General features: G+C 41.9%; 1 protein-coding gene across 4 annotated transcripts in view; it reads right to left on the bottom strand.

Annotated features, from left to right (window-relative positions):
* The window catches only part of PRR5L (proline rich 5 like), a 37270-nt gene that overhangs the window by 10243 nt on the left and 11190 nt on the right, over positions 1-15837 (bottom strand). For all 4 annotated transcript variants that reach the window (XM_069858121.1, XM_069858120.1, XM_069858119.1 and 1 more), the window contains 3 exons: positions 7478-7535; positions 3639-3730; positions 302-442 (listed from right to left, as the gene is read on the bottom strand). In XM_069858121.1, the coding sequence (XP_069714222.1) occupies positions 302-442; positions 3639-3730; positions 7478-7535 (291 nt within the window). The remainder of the gene's footprint in view (positions 1-301; positions 443-3638; positions 3731-7477; positions 7536-15837) is intronic.

The following is a 15837-nucleotide window of genomic DNA, read 5'->3' on the forward strand; positions in this document are numbered from 1 at the left end:
AATTAATGTGACAGAGTCCTGAGACTATTCCTAGCTGTGAAGAAGAGCTACCAAGAAAAAAAAACAAACCAAAAACACCAAAACACAGAACTTTTCATGCCTTTTCATGGCAACATCTTTATCTGTTCCCAGGAAAGCTTAGAACATTCAAATTCAGCTCTCATTTCTACATTTACTGCTGCACACATTATTTCCAATTCATCACACTCTATTCTCCCCACTTTCCTTTCCAGGGTTCATATTAGTTCAATGAGGTCGAGATACCCAAGGGAAGTCATGAAGAAGAGCAGAGTCTTCCCACCTGCAGAATTAACAGCATCTGGACAATGGAAGCTGGGAGCTTTGTCTGAATCAGAGGAAGACTTTCCTCCAACTTTATTTTTAGCAAGACCAAGTCTCTGAAGCCAAGAAGAGCAATCTGACGTATAGTCATCTCCTGACCCTAAAAAACACACAAGGCAAAAGATTCAGTAAAGGGGCATGTAAGCATTGCACCAACATACATCTGCTCACACACAGATAGATTCTATCCTGCCCTTTGCTGCTGTGGCAAAGCACCCCACAGCTGCCCAGGCTGAGGATTCATGGTGCTCTTTGCTCACTTTCCTCTCAGTCTCTGTCCTACACAAATGCTGAAATGAGTAACATCTCATTTGAGGTGCCACTATGTTTGGAGAGGAGCCAAAAGTATGTCTGTATTTCACCAAAAGACTATGTATTTATGAAACCCAACTACCATCTGATGTGGTGACAAACATCCAAAGCCCAGGATGGAAAAAGCTCATGCTTTGGCCACTCAGAACTGAGAAAACAGAGAATGTCTGTACTTCAGACCCTGCTGATATGACAATAATCCACAATTCGGTTCATTATGGATTTTAGGATTTAGGCTAGAGCAAAAGTTAGACTGCTTGTACCAGAGCTCATTTAAAAAAGCAACAGCTTTGATTTTCACTGCAAGGCGCTCCATGGCCTCCCAGTTCTTTTTTTACATCAACAACACAAATGAATAGGCTGAACAGATAAGATGGTGCAACGCTTCTTGGCATATTTAAACACAGTTGGAGTCCGTTTGACATTTTGGATACATCTTTGCCCTCTGCTATGCTTAACATCTGCACGACTTTCTCTTGCCCCACTGCAGCTCGAAAGCAGAAAGTGTCCTCCCAGCCCTGCCCAGTACTTTCCAGACTGAGGAGTTCCCTGTGTTCTTCCCAACACATTGATCTCTGCCCCATGGTCTGTTTTGGAACAATTTTATGGTCTCCATAACACACTCAACATGGCAAATACTTAGCTGGAAGGAATTAACAGCAGTTAATCATTAATCCATAATGGCTTTAATGTCATAATTAACAGTATGTAGTTACGAAGTAAAGCCAATAATCTCAAGGGAAGCTTGGCCACAATAAAAGCACCTCGCTCTTTTAAACCATCACTGTGTGTTTCAAAACATGGAGATGTAGAAAAGACCAGTACATATCTCGGAACTATATTTTGGCAGCTACACTCTTTTTATTTACATCATGCAGTTTAATCCCCTTAGCTCCATACCACATTTCAAAATGCAAACATCTTGCTGTACCAAACAAAATAAGATTTACTATTCTTTTTCCATCAAGTAGTTACATCAACAGCTGCAACAACACAAGAGCCAGTGACCTGTTTACATAGTTTCCCTCTGTACAGCAATTTAACCAACACAACTGCTTAAAGGTCATATTTCTGCAACAGCTATGAGCCTTGGGTTTATACTCAGCCAAGATAGGAAATAACTTCTAGTTACTATCTTTGGTAAAATACACTCACAAGTTCAGCTGACTTACTTTCATTCTGAATGGGCAGTTGCTGGGATCAAAGAAGAGCACAATCAAATACAATCACGTTGATATTTGCAGCAAAGAGTGGGAAATGAACAACAAATTGACTTTCTCATTTACCAGAGTAGTGCATGAAGAATGACAGCTTGGTGAAAGATTTGCTAGGTGAGCTCTCTTCACATATGGTGACACACTGTATAAATAGGTACATACAGTTCCCTACTTGTAGGAAGGGCCCACTCTTGTTATTGAAGTACTGACCCAAGATAAGAGCAATTTCTTATTTCCTGAGGCACCTGCAACTCTCTCCGTTGTAGCCTAGGGCAGCTTACTCAGAGCTAAATTCCTGGATGTATTTAGGCCATTTAAATTCATACATTTGTTTAGGACTTAGGTGCCTACAAAGCTTTATTTATGCTGCCTGTTACCTTTCAGTTCCTCATCTGTAAAATGGCAATACTTTCCTAACTTCACAGTTTCTATGAAATATTTTTTGTAGAAAAAATGGCAGAGTCACAAGACAAATACAGTAAGAAAGTTATGCTTTTGAACAGCCTCTAGTCACACTTTCACCACTACCACCAAGTTACTTCCAAAAGCTGCACCTGAAAGTGCACTTTGGTTCAATTTCTCATTAGAGACATTTCATAGCAGAAAACAAGATTTCTCTGATAAGTGGCAGAATTATTAGCACCAGTGAGAATGACACAGCTAGCTTAGCTATTTCCAGAGTACACAGGTAGCTGCAATGCAGAGAAGCCCCTGCTTAAATACATTAAGTCACTCCATGGCTGAGAATTATTTGCAAAAGGAGAGTAAGGAAGGATATTACAATTTTGCAGTTTTTACCTGCCAAACACTCACCTTTAAGCATCTGCAGCAAGGAAAGAATAAAAATAAACACAGTAGAAAGGTTAGTGTCTTGTCTTCACATAAGTCCTTTCTCTTTTAGGAAATGGATTACAGGAAAAGGGCAACCTTGGAACTTTACCTGACGCCTTTCAAAGGGAAAACTAATTCAGAAAGGTTCTGGAAGGCATGTCTTGGGAAGAGGCAAAAGTCAAGAGGATGAAGGCTAGCATCTCCAAGAAAGTCAGTCTCATTACGAGGTATATTTTCTTTTTCTTTGATGTAAGAGAAAAACCCAAATAGGGTGGGGAGGTAATAAGGGTTGGCATGGTAACACTGACCAAAACAGCTCAACACTTCTGATGGGATACTCAGTTTTTAAAATACCTAGGGTAAACAGGTTGTACATAAAATTGGTCATTATTCCTCTACCCATAGATTTACTTCCCCTTTACAGAAACTTCAAAAAAATCCAACAGAGGATTTTCCAAAGGCACAATTAGGAGATAAGCCCTCGAAAAATAGTTACTGTGAGTTAAACACGTTTGCTCCTGATCTGTCCTCAGGTTTGTCCCTCTGAAGACAAGTTGTCAGGGTTGTCATCTGTACCAACAGAGTCCTAGGTATTTAAAAATGGAAGAACTATAAAAACAAATGACCCAGAACATCAGTTCAGACAAGGTATAGTCTAATATCTTCAGTGTTCAAGCTTATCTAAGCACAGACAGAGGGCAGACAAATGAGCAAAAATTCAGCCTGTGCATGCCCAGTAGATTTTAGTAGTCTTTCTTACACTGTTAATGCTGACTTGAGCAAACTACTTCCTCCCAGATTTAGTCTAAAGGTTTTAAGACCTGCTTAGCCACTGGCCAAACAATGCTGCTGGAACAGAAGCTTCCATGTGCCCTTAGCAGACATTACAGTTACATTACCTTAGTTAACTGAAGACGGAATTATAATTACAATTACCTGGACTGGGTAGAATATTGCCTGGAGGGTAGGAAGAGTCTCTGTAAAATAATGATCCCAGATTTCAGACAGGACATCAACACGATCCACACCTATGAAAACAGAGATTGGGAACAAGAGCTTTAGAAACAGGGATACTAAATTCAAGTTGAATTTTCCTACTACTCTAATTCCCCAAGCAAGAGAAAAGTCCACCTTCCACATTCAGTTTCCACACAAAACTGGACATCACTCAGCTAAGCTTCGCCTTAACAGACAGAGAAACAAGGCTATGACCATAAATTGCTCTGTTGCTCATTGCAAAAATTGCAGCCCTGTGCAAATCATGATACCAATTCCAACTGAAGACCAAAGAGCCTCTCAACCAAAGGCTTTATAACTCCACAGCAAATGATCTCACAGCTCATGCTCATAGCCGGCATGCTTGACTAGTATGGAGCACATTAGCAGCTGAATCTGAAAACAAGCAGGTCAAAGCCAACATCAACTGTTCTGTAGCAACTGAGTCAGGAGGATCATTTACAAGAGCATAGCTCCCTCTGACATCCCCCCACTCCCAACCACAGATACAGCAGTCAGGACCCTGACAAGTCACAAAGCCACTCTGCTTCTCACAAAAGTGACACTTAGAAAGGTTCCAAAATGAAATGGACTTGTGGCCACCCCTCATATAACTCCAACTCAAACATCCTCAAATGTAACTGGTTATTTAAAGTGAAGGTAGACTAAGTTATGCAATTAATTATTCCCAGAACAGGAATACAACTATGATTAAAAGTTTATTATTAAAGCTTTCCTGAACATAATCATTGAACAGACATTTTAAATTATGCTCATAGGCTTGACTTCAAGCTGTGTGTTTCTCAGCACCTGGGCCCAAATCCTTTAAGTTTTTTCAGGGACTCTTCCCATCCCAATGACCAAGGGTTTGCAATGACTTTTTCAAGTTTTAGATACAACCCCCAGAAATTTCAGGTGCAAATACAGACTGAGGTTAAATACCACAAGTTTCTAACAAAAGGGTTTTCCAGAATACATTCCAAGAAGTAATGGAATATGACCATTCAAGACAGTTTTGAAGGCTTGGCCTCAAGATGACTAAAAGCCCTACATGATGAACTGGAAGACATGTAAAATTTCAACTCAAAGGATCTTTATCACCATGTACTGAAATTCTCCCCCCATCTGGAGGCTTCCACACAGACTTTCACTGTGCTTGCCTGTGGGTTGTGCTGGCTAGGACACAGTCAGAGAGCCAGCAGGATCAGATACTGCAGATGTTTCCTTTTGAGTTGAGAGCCCATTGATGACCACAAGAAGGTTCCGAAGGAGGCTTCACTAGGTGAGGTCTGACACTGGCTTCAAAACTCAAACCGTAGGAAGACAAACACTTATCCAACACCCCCATATACAGCTACCAGTTATCAGGAACTGCCAACTGTAAGTGAAGAAGACAACAGGAAACGCTAATTGAATGACCTGCTGGAAAGCAGCTCTGCAGAGAAGGACCTGTGAATCCTGGTAGACAACAAGATAACCACAAGCCAACAATCTGCTCTCATGACCAAGAAGGCCACTGATATCCTGGGATGTATCAAGAGGAGTGTGGCCAGCAGGTCGAGGGAGGTTATCCTCCCCCTTTATTCTGTCATATTGAGGTTCCACCTGGAGTACTGTGTCCAGTTCTGGGCTCTCCAGCTCAAGAAAGACAAGGAACTACTGCAGAGTCCAACAAAGATGACTGGAGTATCTGTCTTATGATGAAAGGCTGAAGGACTTGGGCCTCCTTAGACTGGAAAAGGAGAAGACTGAGCGGGGACATTAACAATGCTTATAAATATCTAAGTGACAGGTATCAATAGGATGGGGCCAGACTCCTTTGAATGGTGCCCAGCAACAGGACAAGGGGCAACAGGACAAGGGGCAACAGGACAAGGGGCAACAGGACAAGGGGCAACAGGCATGAACTGGAGCACAGGAGGTTCCACCTCAACATGAGGAAATACTTCTTTCGTGTGAGGGTGACAGAGCAGTGGAACAGGCTGCCCAGGGACATTGTGGAGTCTCTCCTTCTCAGGAGATATTCAAAATCCACATGGACAATTCCTGTGCAACCTGCTCTAGGTGAAACTGCTTTAGCAGGATGTTGGGCTAGATGATCTCCAGAGGTTCCTTCCAATTCTGACAAACTCTGATCCTGCGATGTTTAAGTTTTGTCCTTCTCTGCCTCCTCTCCAGGGCTGCTATGCTTTGGTATCTGGAGCCAGAATGGAATGTCATAGATTGCTACTCCTTCTGAAGAGGAAGGGGAAACGGTTTGTTTCTTCAAGAAATCATAACGACTACTGGCATTGAAAGAGATTCTGACAGACTGTATAAAGAAAAATCACGTTAAAATAAAAGGCTAGGATTTGAAAAACAGACACAGTAGAACACTGCCATGCCTTGCAGCAAGAACGTTATTCCATCTCGAAGTACAAGGACAGTAGGAATTTTCCAGGAAGACAGAGCTAACCAAGAAGGGTGTACAAGAAGTTCTTGTTGCTGTGACTGCACGACCTGCCTACACATTACGAAAGAAAGGTGCCCATGAGTCATGTCCTGCAGAGATGCCAGCCTACACAGGCAAAGGGGCTCCAGTGCCACTTCAAACTAGGACAAAAAAACCTGAGGTATAGAAAGAGGGTTTTGCTGTATGCCTAGGAAACTCCATCTTACCCAAACTACTTGAGCAGCTGCAAACTGCTTCCCAGCAGCTCTCAGCTTATTACAGACTGGAACTCAATTTTCGTAATGTTAAAACAGCTATTAGAACAGTTTAACATGAATACAGAAAACAAAACCTATGGCAAGCTGCACAGCACTCATTCTAAAGACCTTGCAGTGGCGTATTTGAGAAAACACATAAGTCTGTCTTTTGTCCTTCCTTACAGGGCCAGTGCTGAAGAAGCACACAACAAGCAGGAGGCTGGCAACTGTACAGCTCCTTCAGGGTTCGAGTCTTACAGCCTGCTGTTCAAGTGGAGAAGTCACTTGGTGAAACACCGTGCAGAGGAATCCAGCACCAACAATGATGCAAAAGCGTAAGTGTCTATTGGCATTTAATGCCCTAGATAGAGTAAGTTGCTGATTAGCAAGGGATCTTCCGTGCAGGCTACAAAACTGGGTCAAATCAAACACCAGCATAGTTTTGAACAAACGTGCTCTAGACAGCTCACTCAGCTTGAGCAAACTGCTAATAAATGTGACTAAGTCCCCACACATCTAACAAAGTTGCTGCACCATTCTGGCCTTTGTCCACAGGCTCTGCAGTAGCAAGCATCTGTGTAACCCACTGGTCTGAACAGAACTACACGTGTGATCAGATTTTATTCCCACCCAGACTTTTCTTCTTTAAATTTACATAAAACCTGTACATAATGCCTCTACAGAAAACCTTTTCAGCTCTCCAAAGCATGGCAAAGAAACCAAAATCATGCTTACATCAAGCTGCAAATCACGTTGAGGAATAAAGGCAGAAGGCAGCTCTCAGCAGTTTTGCAACAGGATTCATGTCCAGCCCAGAACTGCTTTGAACTAGGGTTCAACAGCCAACAAGACCCATGTTCCTGCTCTCACAATGAACATGTGGCTGGTGGTGTTGCAGCTACATGGCTATTCAAACAACCTGCCATCCCTTAAGCATCACAAGGGCTTCAGTGCAACCTGGCTCGCGAGAGGCAGTGTGACACCCTAAGACACTACCATAAAGGGCTGCATGCTTTCTAAACATGCAAATCATGTCTGACCAAATACCAAAACACAACTCCCTTCCCAAATAGGTTTCTTACTATACTTGCCTTCACACAGCTTAACCTTCTCCTCTATAAACAGTAAGCCTTTTGCAAGGAGCTGGTTCTGCCAAAAGAGAAGAAAGAGACATGCATTTGCCTTTTCTGAGATTTAAAACAAACATGGAAGAACAAATTTTTTTTCAGATGTTATCCACTTCACATGCAATTATCTAAAGATCAGTCATATCGTAGTACTTTCTCGCAGCACTATCATCAGATCTACTCTCACGGTTAGTGCTGTACAGTCCTTAACCATTTCTTGCTCAGCCAGACATGAAAACACAAAAGAAACAGCAGACAGATGAAACATTTGCACTGGCAAGCAGGAAGGAATGACCTGTTCTGAGTCACAGGAAGCAAGTCAAGAAAACAAAATGGTTCTTAACAGAAGAGTGCAGCCACATAAGCTATGCCTCAGACATAGGATGGAGGTGATCAAAGGGCCAAATATTACCAAAATATCCCACTCTTCTTCCTTTGCACTAGCTCAGTGCTTGCCAGACTGCACATTAAGCCAGTTCAGCTCCCTAAGCATTACTTCTCTAGTTCTACCTATCCTCTTTCTAGGAGACTATTTATTTTGGCTATATCGAGCAGTTGGATCATCTTCCTATTCAATCTCAAGCTGCAGAACACACAGCAGGAGGTAGTCTTTCTAGATAAGGTTAACTATCATGGATAGTTATGCTTGCAGTTCAGGACGTCTAAATATCTGACTAGCTTTCAGTTCTCATTTCCCCAAACACAAGAACGGTGCAAAAACAACACCTACCTTTTTGTTCTCCCAACAGCCCTAGAAGAATCAGTTATTCTGAAAAGCTTTGAGAATCTTGGAGAAAGGAATTGCTATTACCACATAACATGCTATTACTGCATCCTAAATGGTTCAGTCATACCACAGAGACCATATTGACAGAACAAAGCCACCTGTCCCTCTGAAAGGATTTGCTGTCAGGGAATAATATATTCAGAGACTACTCTCACTCTCTGTCTGTCTCACGTTCATCATTCAGCTTTTTTTCTTTTCTCACAGGTCACCAGGTCAAAGTTGTACCTTTCAGCCTTCTATCAGCTGACAAGCAAAGCACATCTTTTTTACACTCCCAGGGGACAACTGCCATTGCACCACTGCCTGGACACCATCAGGACCATCTGGTGAGCAGCCATACTGCACACCCACCCTTGCACTGCTTCTCTGGATGATAGACATGTTTACTGTAATCACATACCAGGCTGGCTCAGTCCTAACACATATAAGCAGGTAACTGTCTAAGCCATCCCAAGAAAAGAGAGAAGCACACCTCTGCATCCCTTATACAACAAGATACAATACTAAATTTAAAGTGAGTAATAAGAAGGAAATTTTGCTCTGTGACATTCTCTGCTTGCACTTGTACTTTGCTTTCCAGAACAGAAGAAAAACTTGCAACCTGAGAGTCATAGAATGGTTTGGATTGGAAGGGAACTTAAAGACCATGCAGTTCCAACCCCCCTGCCATGGGCAGGGGTACCTTCCACTAGGTCAGGTGGCTTAAAGCTTCATCCTTCCTTGAACAGCTTCAAGCCTTGAACACCTCCAGGGAAGGGGCTTCCATGACTTCTCTGAGCAACCACACCCACAGTAAAAAAAACTACTCTTCCAAATATCTAATCTAAATCTTTTTCTTTTTTTTTTTTTTTTAATGGCTGAGGGTGTGTGTGGGTGTCTAGGGCTCATTTCTCAGTTCGGGTGAGTGTTGAGGTTGAGAGAAAGAGAAAGCCAAAGCTCCCAGCAGAGCGCAGGAGGAACAGGGCTTCTAAAGGATGGGTAAGGTGCAAATAGAATGTCCCTGGAGACACTTTCCACAAGGACAATGACAACAGCAATTACAAATGTTGTTACCAACTAATGGAAGGTGACTATTCAGCAAAGATTCTCTAGCAGAAACACAGGCTGCAGAGGAAAACGTTACGTTGTTGGGCCCTCTGTTCCAATTTTAGGTTTGTTCAGCAGAAATAAATGACTGCACATGTCAGGCTCTGGACACAACAACAAAAAAAAAAGACTTTCCAGGATAAAAACAAAGTGTGAATAAGGAAAGAGGAAGAAATCAGGAATGGAAAAAGTATGAGGGCAAAAAAAAAAAAAATTTAGACTATAAATATTTTTCTACCTGAAAGTAAGATAAGTGTTTGGAGTGATAGTGTACTTCAATCCTTCCAAATGCTTTCAGTGTCTTAATAAGGTACTATAGTTCTTTATTTTTCAACCTATGGCTCAAGGTAATTACCTCTCTTAGTGCAGAGAAAATATACTGCTGGTCTTTAATACTGTGTCTTTTAAACTACTATATAATAAAAAGTATATATATATATATATGAGGGTGTCACACTTATTTTCTTGTGTTTCTCTCAAGAAATATGAATTCCTTCTCTCTGCACTAGAATATTAGATTTTGATTTACATAAGCTTTCTGAAACCTGTGGGTACAATTTTCTGGCTACTTTGCTTCTCAGTATTATTGATGCTTTCTACTTTCACAGATTTTATTTTATTTTATAGCTCTGACAGCAAACAAAATACATATTTGTACCCCTTTAAGGGCAGCACAGTTCTGTTTATTAAAACCAGATATATTAATCATTACCCTGTAGTAAAGAATTTATAATGTTCTTATGAATGCATCATCAGTACTTCTACCTGCAAAATAGATTTCATCACCTCATTTTTAAGGTTTTTAAAAAAACCATACAGTTACTGCAGTCGTTTTAATTATCTTCTCAGATTTTCATTTTTTCTGTGAAAGATAAACTTTAAAAAAAAAAACCAAACCCCAAACAATAAGTAACAACCATATTTCATTTCTCTTAAAAATCTTGAAAATAACCAGAAATTTTACTTATCTGTCTTTTCTGCTAAAGTAACAGGCTTAGAAATAGATAATGTGAACATTACCCCCTCAAATCAAGCCAGATAAGTAAATTTTCATTAAATAAACTTGGAGGGTTTGCTGACAAATCAATACAATCTAAAAAACACAGCTGCAGCAGAGGCTTGTGTCAGACCTTGACTAGATTATGTTTCATTTTACTGTATTAACCCTAGGTGCAAGATGCAACAAGAGGAAAAAGAAAGTTGCAAACACAACCAGATAAAGATTCATATCATGTGAGCTCGAAGGGCCCATTTATTTGAAAAAAATTATCTGCTACTTTCCATCTCTTTGCAATTAAAGCTGAACTTGGTGCTTGGGGAAGCAGTTATTCCCTCCCCTTCCCAAATCAGCTTTCCTTGGATCCCCAGGGTGAAGACCTCACCCAGCTATTGGGACACCACAGGCTGCTATACGGGCATAGAGTGCTACAAACCTACCCTTATTCTTGCTACAATGAAGCATGCACTGCAGAGAAACAAAGCCTCAGATTAACCCCATGTACACGCAGTCAAGAAATTTGGAGAGATATGTTTTGCAGCAGACAGAAGTCAGGTGCGAAATCTCACAGGTTGAAACTCCCCCAAATTCTAATTGCAGAAAACCACAGTAGCTGTTTCAGGCATAGCACCAAGAAGTACAGCTAAAAGAAGGTCTTTAAGTAAGTTTTCAAATGCCCTGAGTTTAGGAAGACAGGATTCACAGCTCCAGAAAAATCACTTTTAATTTTTCCCTCAGCAAAGACCCCACAGCATGTGCGTGCTTGCAATTCTTCTGAAGTAAGCTGCATTGAAATAATTTGGAATAAAAATATTAAAAATCTGAAGGCAGTCACATGCCATGCTATAAAACACAGACACTTTCCAGGTAATTCCTTCTTTTTCCCAGCACAGATATGTTCCCCCTTCCCTCTATTGTTAGAGAAATTGAGGTGAGTATTGGCAGCAGCTCCACAGAAAACAATGAGGCACAAAACATTACAGGTGACTTCACATCTTGTCTGAAAACTATGTTTCTGCAGTGTAGCAAGGCACACAGAAATTCTCCTGCTAATCAAAAAAATATTACTATTTCCCAATAAGCCACTGCTCTGTGAGGGGGAAGGGTAGTTTATATGAACAGCCATTTAATTACAAATTGTTCCATCCATGTCTCTCAAGATTAAGATAGCCAGTATGCTTTCAAAAAGCCACCTTAAAACTAACAAATTAACATTAGTTCAAATAGAAATGTGAGCTTCAAACAGGAGTAAACTGATCCAGAACAAACTGAAAGTAATTGATCCCATTTTGCTGGGTGAAAAAGAACAGGTTTTCTTCTACACATGACAGTATTTCTTCAATTCAGCCTTCTCGTCTAGCCAACAGTCTATGTTCTTGCGTTAAAGCACACTTACAGGCTCTACAAGCATACATCCACTGTTTCTTGAAGGATCTGATGTTAATTTGAAAAAAAAGGGTCACACACATTTACTTGGCAAGTATTTTCTACAAAGTGATTGCCAGTTGCACAGGAACAACTACCTACTTCTTGGCAGTTTTCTACAAAATGCAAAGCTGTGTGAGCTGCAGCACCTTACATCTGGAGCATCCCCCCCTATCTTTCTCATCTCTAGAAAGAGTGGAAATAGTGACAGAAGCAGAGAGATCATTTTGATCCTACATAGAGAACAAATTGCAAGATAAACACAAAATAAAATTCTAGGGACTGCTTTCTTCAAAACAGGTGAAAAAGAAGCCCCACTTAAAGAGAGAAAGTGAGGCAGGGAGAGTAAAAAGGAAAGCAGACCAGACAGAGTAGGCAGCACTGATATGATTTAGACTGCAACGTGCCAGCAAAGTGGCAGTTATGGGAAAATTCCATGGCTGGGCCTCTGGCTCTGCCCTGGCAAGTCACCACTCCAGGCAGGAGCCCTGCTTAGCCAGGACATGGCATGCCATCCCACACTATGTTTTGAGTAATAGCACCAGGCACCATTTCAAGTGAACCATGCATGTTTACGGAGCCTACGTGCACAGGACCTGAAAGCAGGCATTGCAGCAGTCCCTGCTGCCACTGCCACCCAGGACTAGGTCCTCTGCTTGGCTTGCAGTAGCAGAGCTGAGCTGCTATGGTAATGAAGCTAGGCAGTTGCTATGGAGTCTCTGGAGCTGCTCCATGAAAGCTCAGTCCTACAAAGTGACAGATGAAGCAGAAATAATTAGCAGACATGAAAGTGCGAATTCTCTCCTCTTGCGCAGCAGCTGAGCTGTTGCAGCCCCTGGCAGCAGAGATGAGACAGCACTTGGCCAGAAAAGAGCTAGGATCAAGGCTTCCCTCATTGCTGCTGCTGCTTACTTTTGTAGCTACCCGTTACATTTAACTATTTTTACTTTGGTCAACATGCCAGCAACATAGCTGCTCATGCGTTGTGGTTTCTATGGTTTTGCACACAAACAGAACATCAGGCCTAATTCTGAGTCAGAACTTGTCACTTCCCGCAGCTCTCCACTGCGTCAGGCTGGAAATTACATAACAGCTTTGCTTCTGGTTTTAAGACAAAGTTCTTATTTGATTAAATAAGGAAATACAGCACAGTCGTCATTCCTCAGCTAACAGCTCTGCCAGCACAGGCAGTAGACGCTAGGCTGGAGGGGCACCAACTCCAAGCATTTGACTTTCTGTATTTGTCGCCCATGTGTGAGGGGGGAGGTTATAATGTCTGCAAAGGGATGGGGTTTCTCTGCCTCCAGAGGAGACAGTTTAGAGTCAATATGCATAAGCTGGACAGTTCTGCTGAAGTGGTTAGCTTTTCCCTCATGAGTTTCAAGATTAACAAGCCCCCAGAGAGTGAAAAGAGACAATTTATCCTTTCCAAAGGTTTTGTTTGTTTCAGGCTGTTTGAAGAATCAGGAGGATGATACATCATTTTATCAACACTCACTAGGTTTATGTTTCAAAAATTATTTCCACAGCTACAAGGGTCAAACAGCATGAAAATTAAGGGAGCTTATCTGAAAAATCTTACAGCTGTCTCAGAAAAGTCCCAGTAACCAATGGTTTGGATTGGAATGGACCATGAAGGTTATCTGCTCCAACCCCTCCTTGCAGCAAGTAGGGACAGCTTTAACTAGATCATTTTGCTCAGAGCCCCATCCAACCTGACCCTGAATGTTTCCATGGATGGGAAATCCATCACCTCTCTGGGCAATCTGTTCCAGTGTTTCATCACCCCCAGAAGGAAAAATTTCTTGCTAATATCTAGTCTAAGCTTCTCTTTTAGTTTAAAACTATTATCCCTTGTCCTGTTGCTACAGCCCCTGCTAAAATGTTTTTCCCTGTCTTTCTTATAAGCCCCTTTAAGTATTGAAAGGCTACAATAAGACTCCAAGGAGCTGGACTCTTCTCCAAGCTGAACAATCCAAACTCTCTCAGCCTGTCTTCAAAGGGGAGGTGTTCCAGGTCTTGGATGATTTCTGTGTTCCTCCTCTGGACCTGCTCCAACAGGATCATGTCTTTCCTGTGCTGAGGGCTCCAGAGCTGGATGCAGTATTCCAGGTGTGGTATCACTAGAGAATATTAGAGGGGCAGAATCACCTCCCTTGACCTTCTGGCAACACTTCTTTTGATTCAGCCCAGGATATGGTTAGCTGTCTGGGCTGCAAGAATACACCCTGCTCCTCCAAAGCCCAGACTCTTATCTTCCACAGCCTTAGGGTTCCTCCCAGATGAGGCTCAGCTGACCACCAGAGAACTAATTCAGCAGTGATAGCAGATGGTGCCCTGCTGGGTTACTTTGCAAAAGGGTGGGTACAAAATGCCCCTTCTCAACAGCAGGAAACTATCAGATTATTTCACAGGCAGAGTAAAAATAAATCCCAGAAATTAAATTTGAGTCTCAGTGGATTCAATGGGAGAACAGCAGCTGCAGGTGAACTAGTTCATATATGCTGAAGTATTTACACAAGTGTAAACAGATAGACTGACAGAAAAACAAACTCAGAGGTCAGCACAGAAAAGCCCTTGCACTGCATACTTTCCAAGCCAAAGGCCACCACTCTTAGCAGCAGTGCAGTGCTGAGTAACTACATTGCAATTTTGGCCTGTGACTGAAGCAGTAGTGCCACTAGGGTGAAAGAGCATCAGCTTTGCTCCTGCTTTTGCAGAGGACAGTGCTAGTAATGATCAGATCCTTCTCCCAGGACAAGATCAGATGCCCTCGGCTTGCCAAGAGGGATGCAACACAGGTACCCAGCCTTGAGCACTGAGCAGGCTGTAGTCTAAGCAATCTCTTCAGTCATCAGCTCTACTACTAGCACATCTAGAGGATCCTCAGCTAACACTACTAGCCCCAGCATAGCTGTGACAGGCTTGAGGTTTACTGTCCAGAAGGAGAGAACAACACATCCAAACCAAGCACTGGGAGCCCTTTGGTCCCCATTGATAACTTTTCTTGTGCAGCAACATGATGCAGCTGTGTCTTACTCAGCACTGGAACCCACTCAGGCCTCTTTCAGTATACTCTGAACTTTCAAAACCAAGTACCAGTCCTAAGTCTGCACCTCATATCCCTCAGAACTGTGTCAGTTCCATGCTCCATCTAGGCCCACAGATGCACTAAGTTCTCTCTGGACATTTTCTGCTTCTTCCACCCTTGCACAACAAGCCTAATACTGTAGAATCAAGGTACCTGATCAAGACCTTTCAAATTCCAACTCACCACATACATTATTTGCAAACTTTAATTTGCCTGACTTTAAATTGGCAGGAGCAGTAGCAGATTTCCACTTTAGCCAGGCACTTTCTGCTACAGGCTCACAGCCTTCCTGCCAGGCAGCCACCAGACCCCACGCGTGGTCCAGGAAACATCCTGTCATTTGGCATCAGCAGCTGCCTCTTTCCATTGAGAAATGCATCCATTTAACTATCTCAGGAGTTTTCTCATTTGATAGCACAGTGTGAGGGATTTTTTTTTTTTTTAAGTCATGTAATCTAATACTGAAATGAAACAACACTAGTCATCTTTTTTCCCATTTCTAAGCTGTTAGCATAATATGCAGCAGCCACTCCAGAAAGTACTGAAATTTTCTCACTCTTACTCAAAGGGAAGAAAGTCCTCATTTTCTTAAAATCATCCAACACTTTCATGAGGTTACATCTGAACATCTCTCTTTGGACAGTATAAGTAAAAGGCAACAACATTTATTGACATCTGCAATTGATCATATCTTCCTTCATCCTTAATCTTTCACTTTTTTACAGGTTGCATTTATATTTGTGGAACTAAAAGGCAGACAGTACTCAGGTTGATTTCCTGCTGATATGGACTTCCTTCTCTGTACACCCCTCTGAACAGATAGCTGTTATCTTTGCTGGCCAATGTTGCAGAAATTCTGAGTTCTCTAAACTAGAGAAACAGGGTGAAAAAAAAATAAAAGATATCCCACCTCCTTTAAAAGTTTCAAGTGAATTCCT

This window comes from Phaenicophaeus curvirostris, chromosome 5 (genome assembly GCF_032191515.1).
Source record: "Phaenicophaeus curvirostris isolate KB17595 chromosome 5, BPBGC_Pcur_1.0, whole genome shotgun sequence".
NCBI classification, from domain to species: Eukaryota; Metazoa; Chordata; class Aves; order Cuculiformes; family Cuculidae; genus Phaenicophaeus; species Phaenicophaeus curvirostris.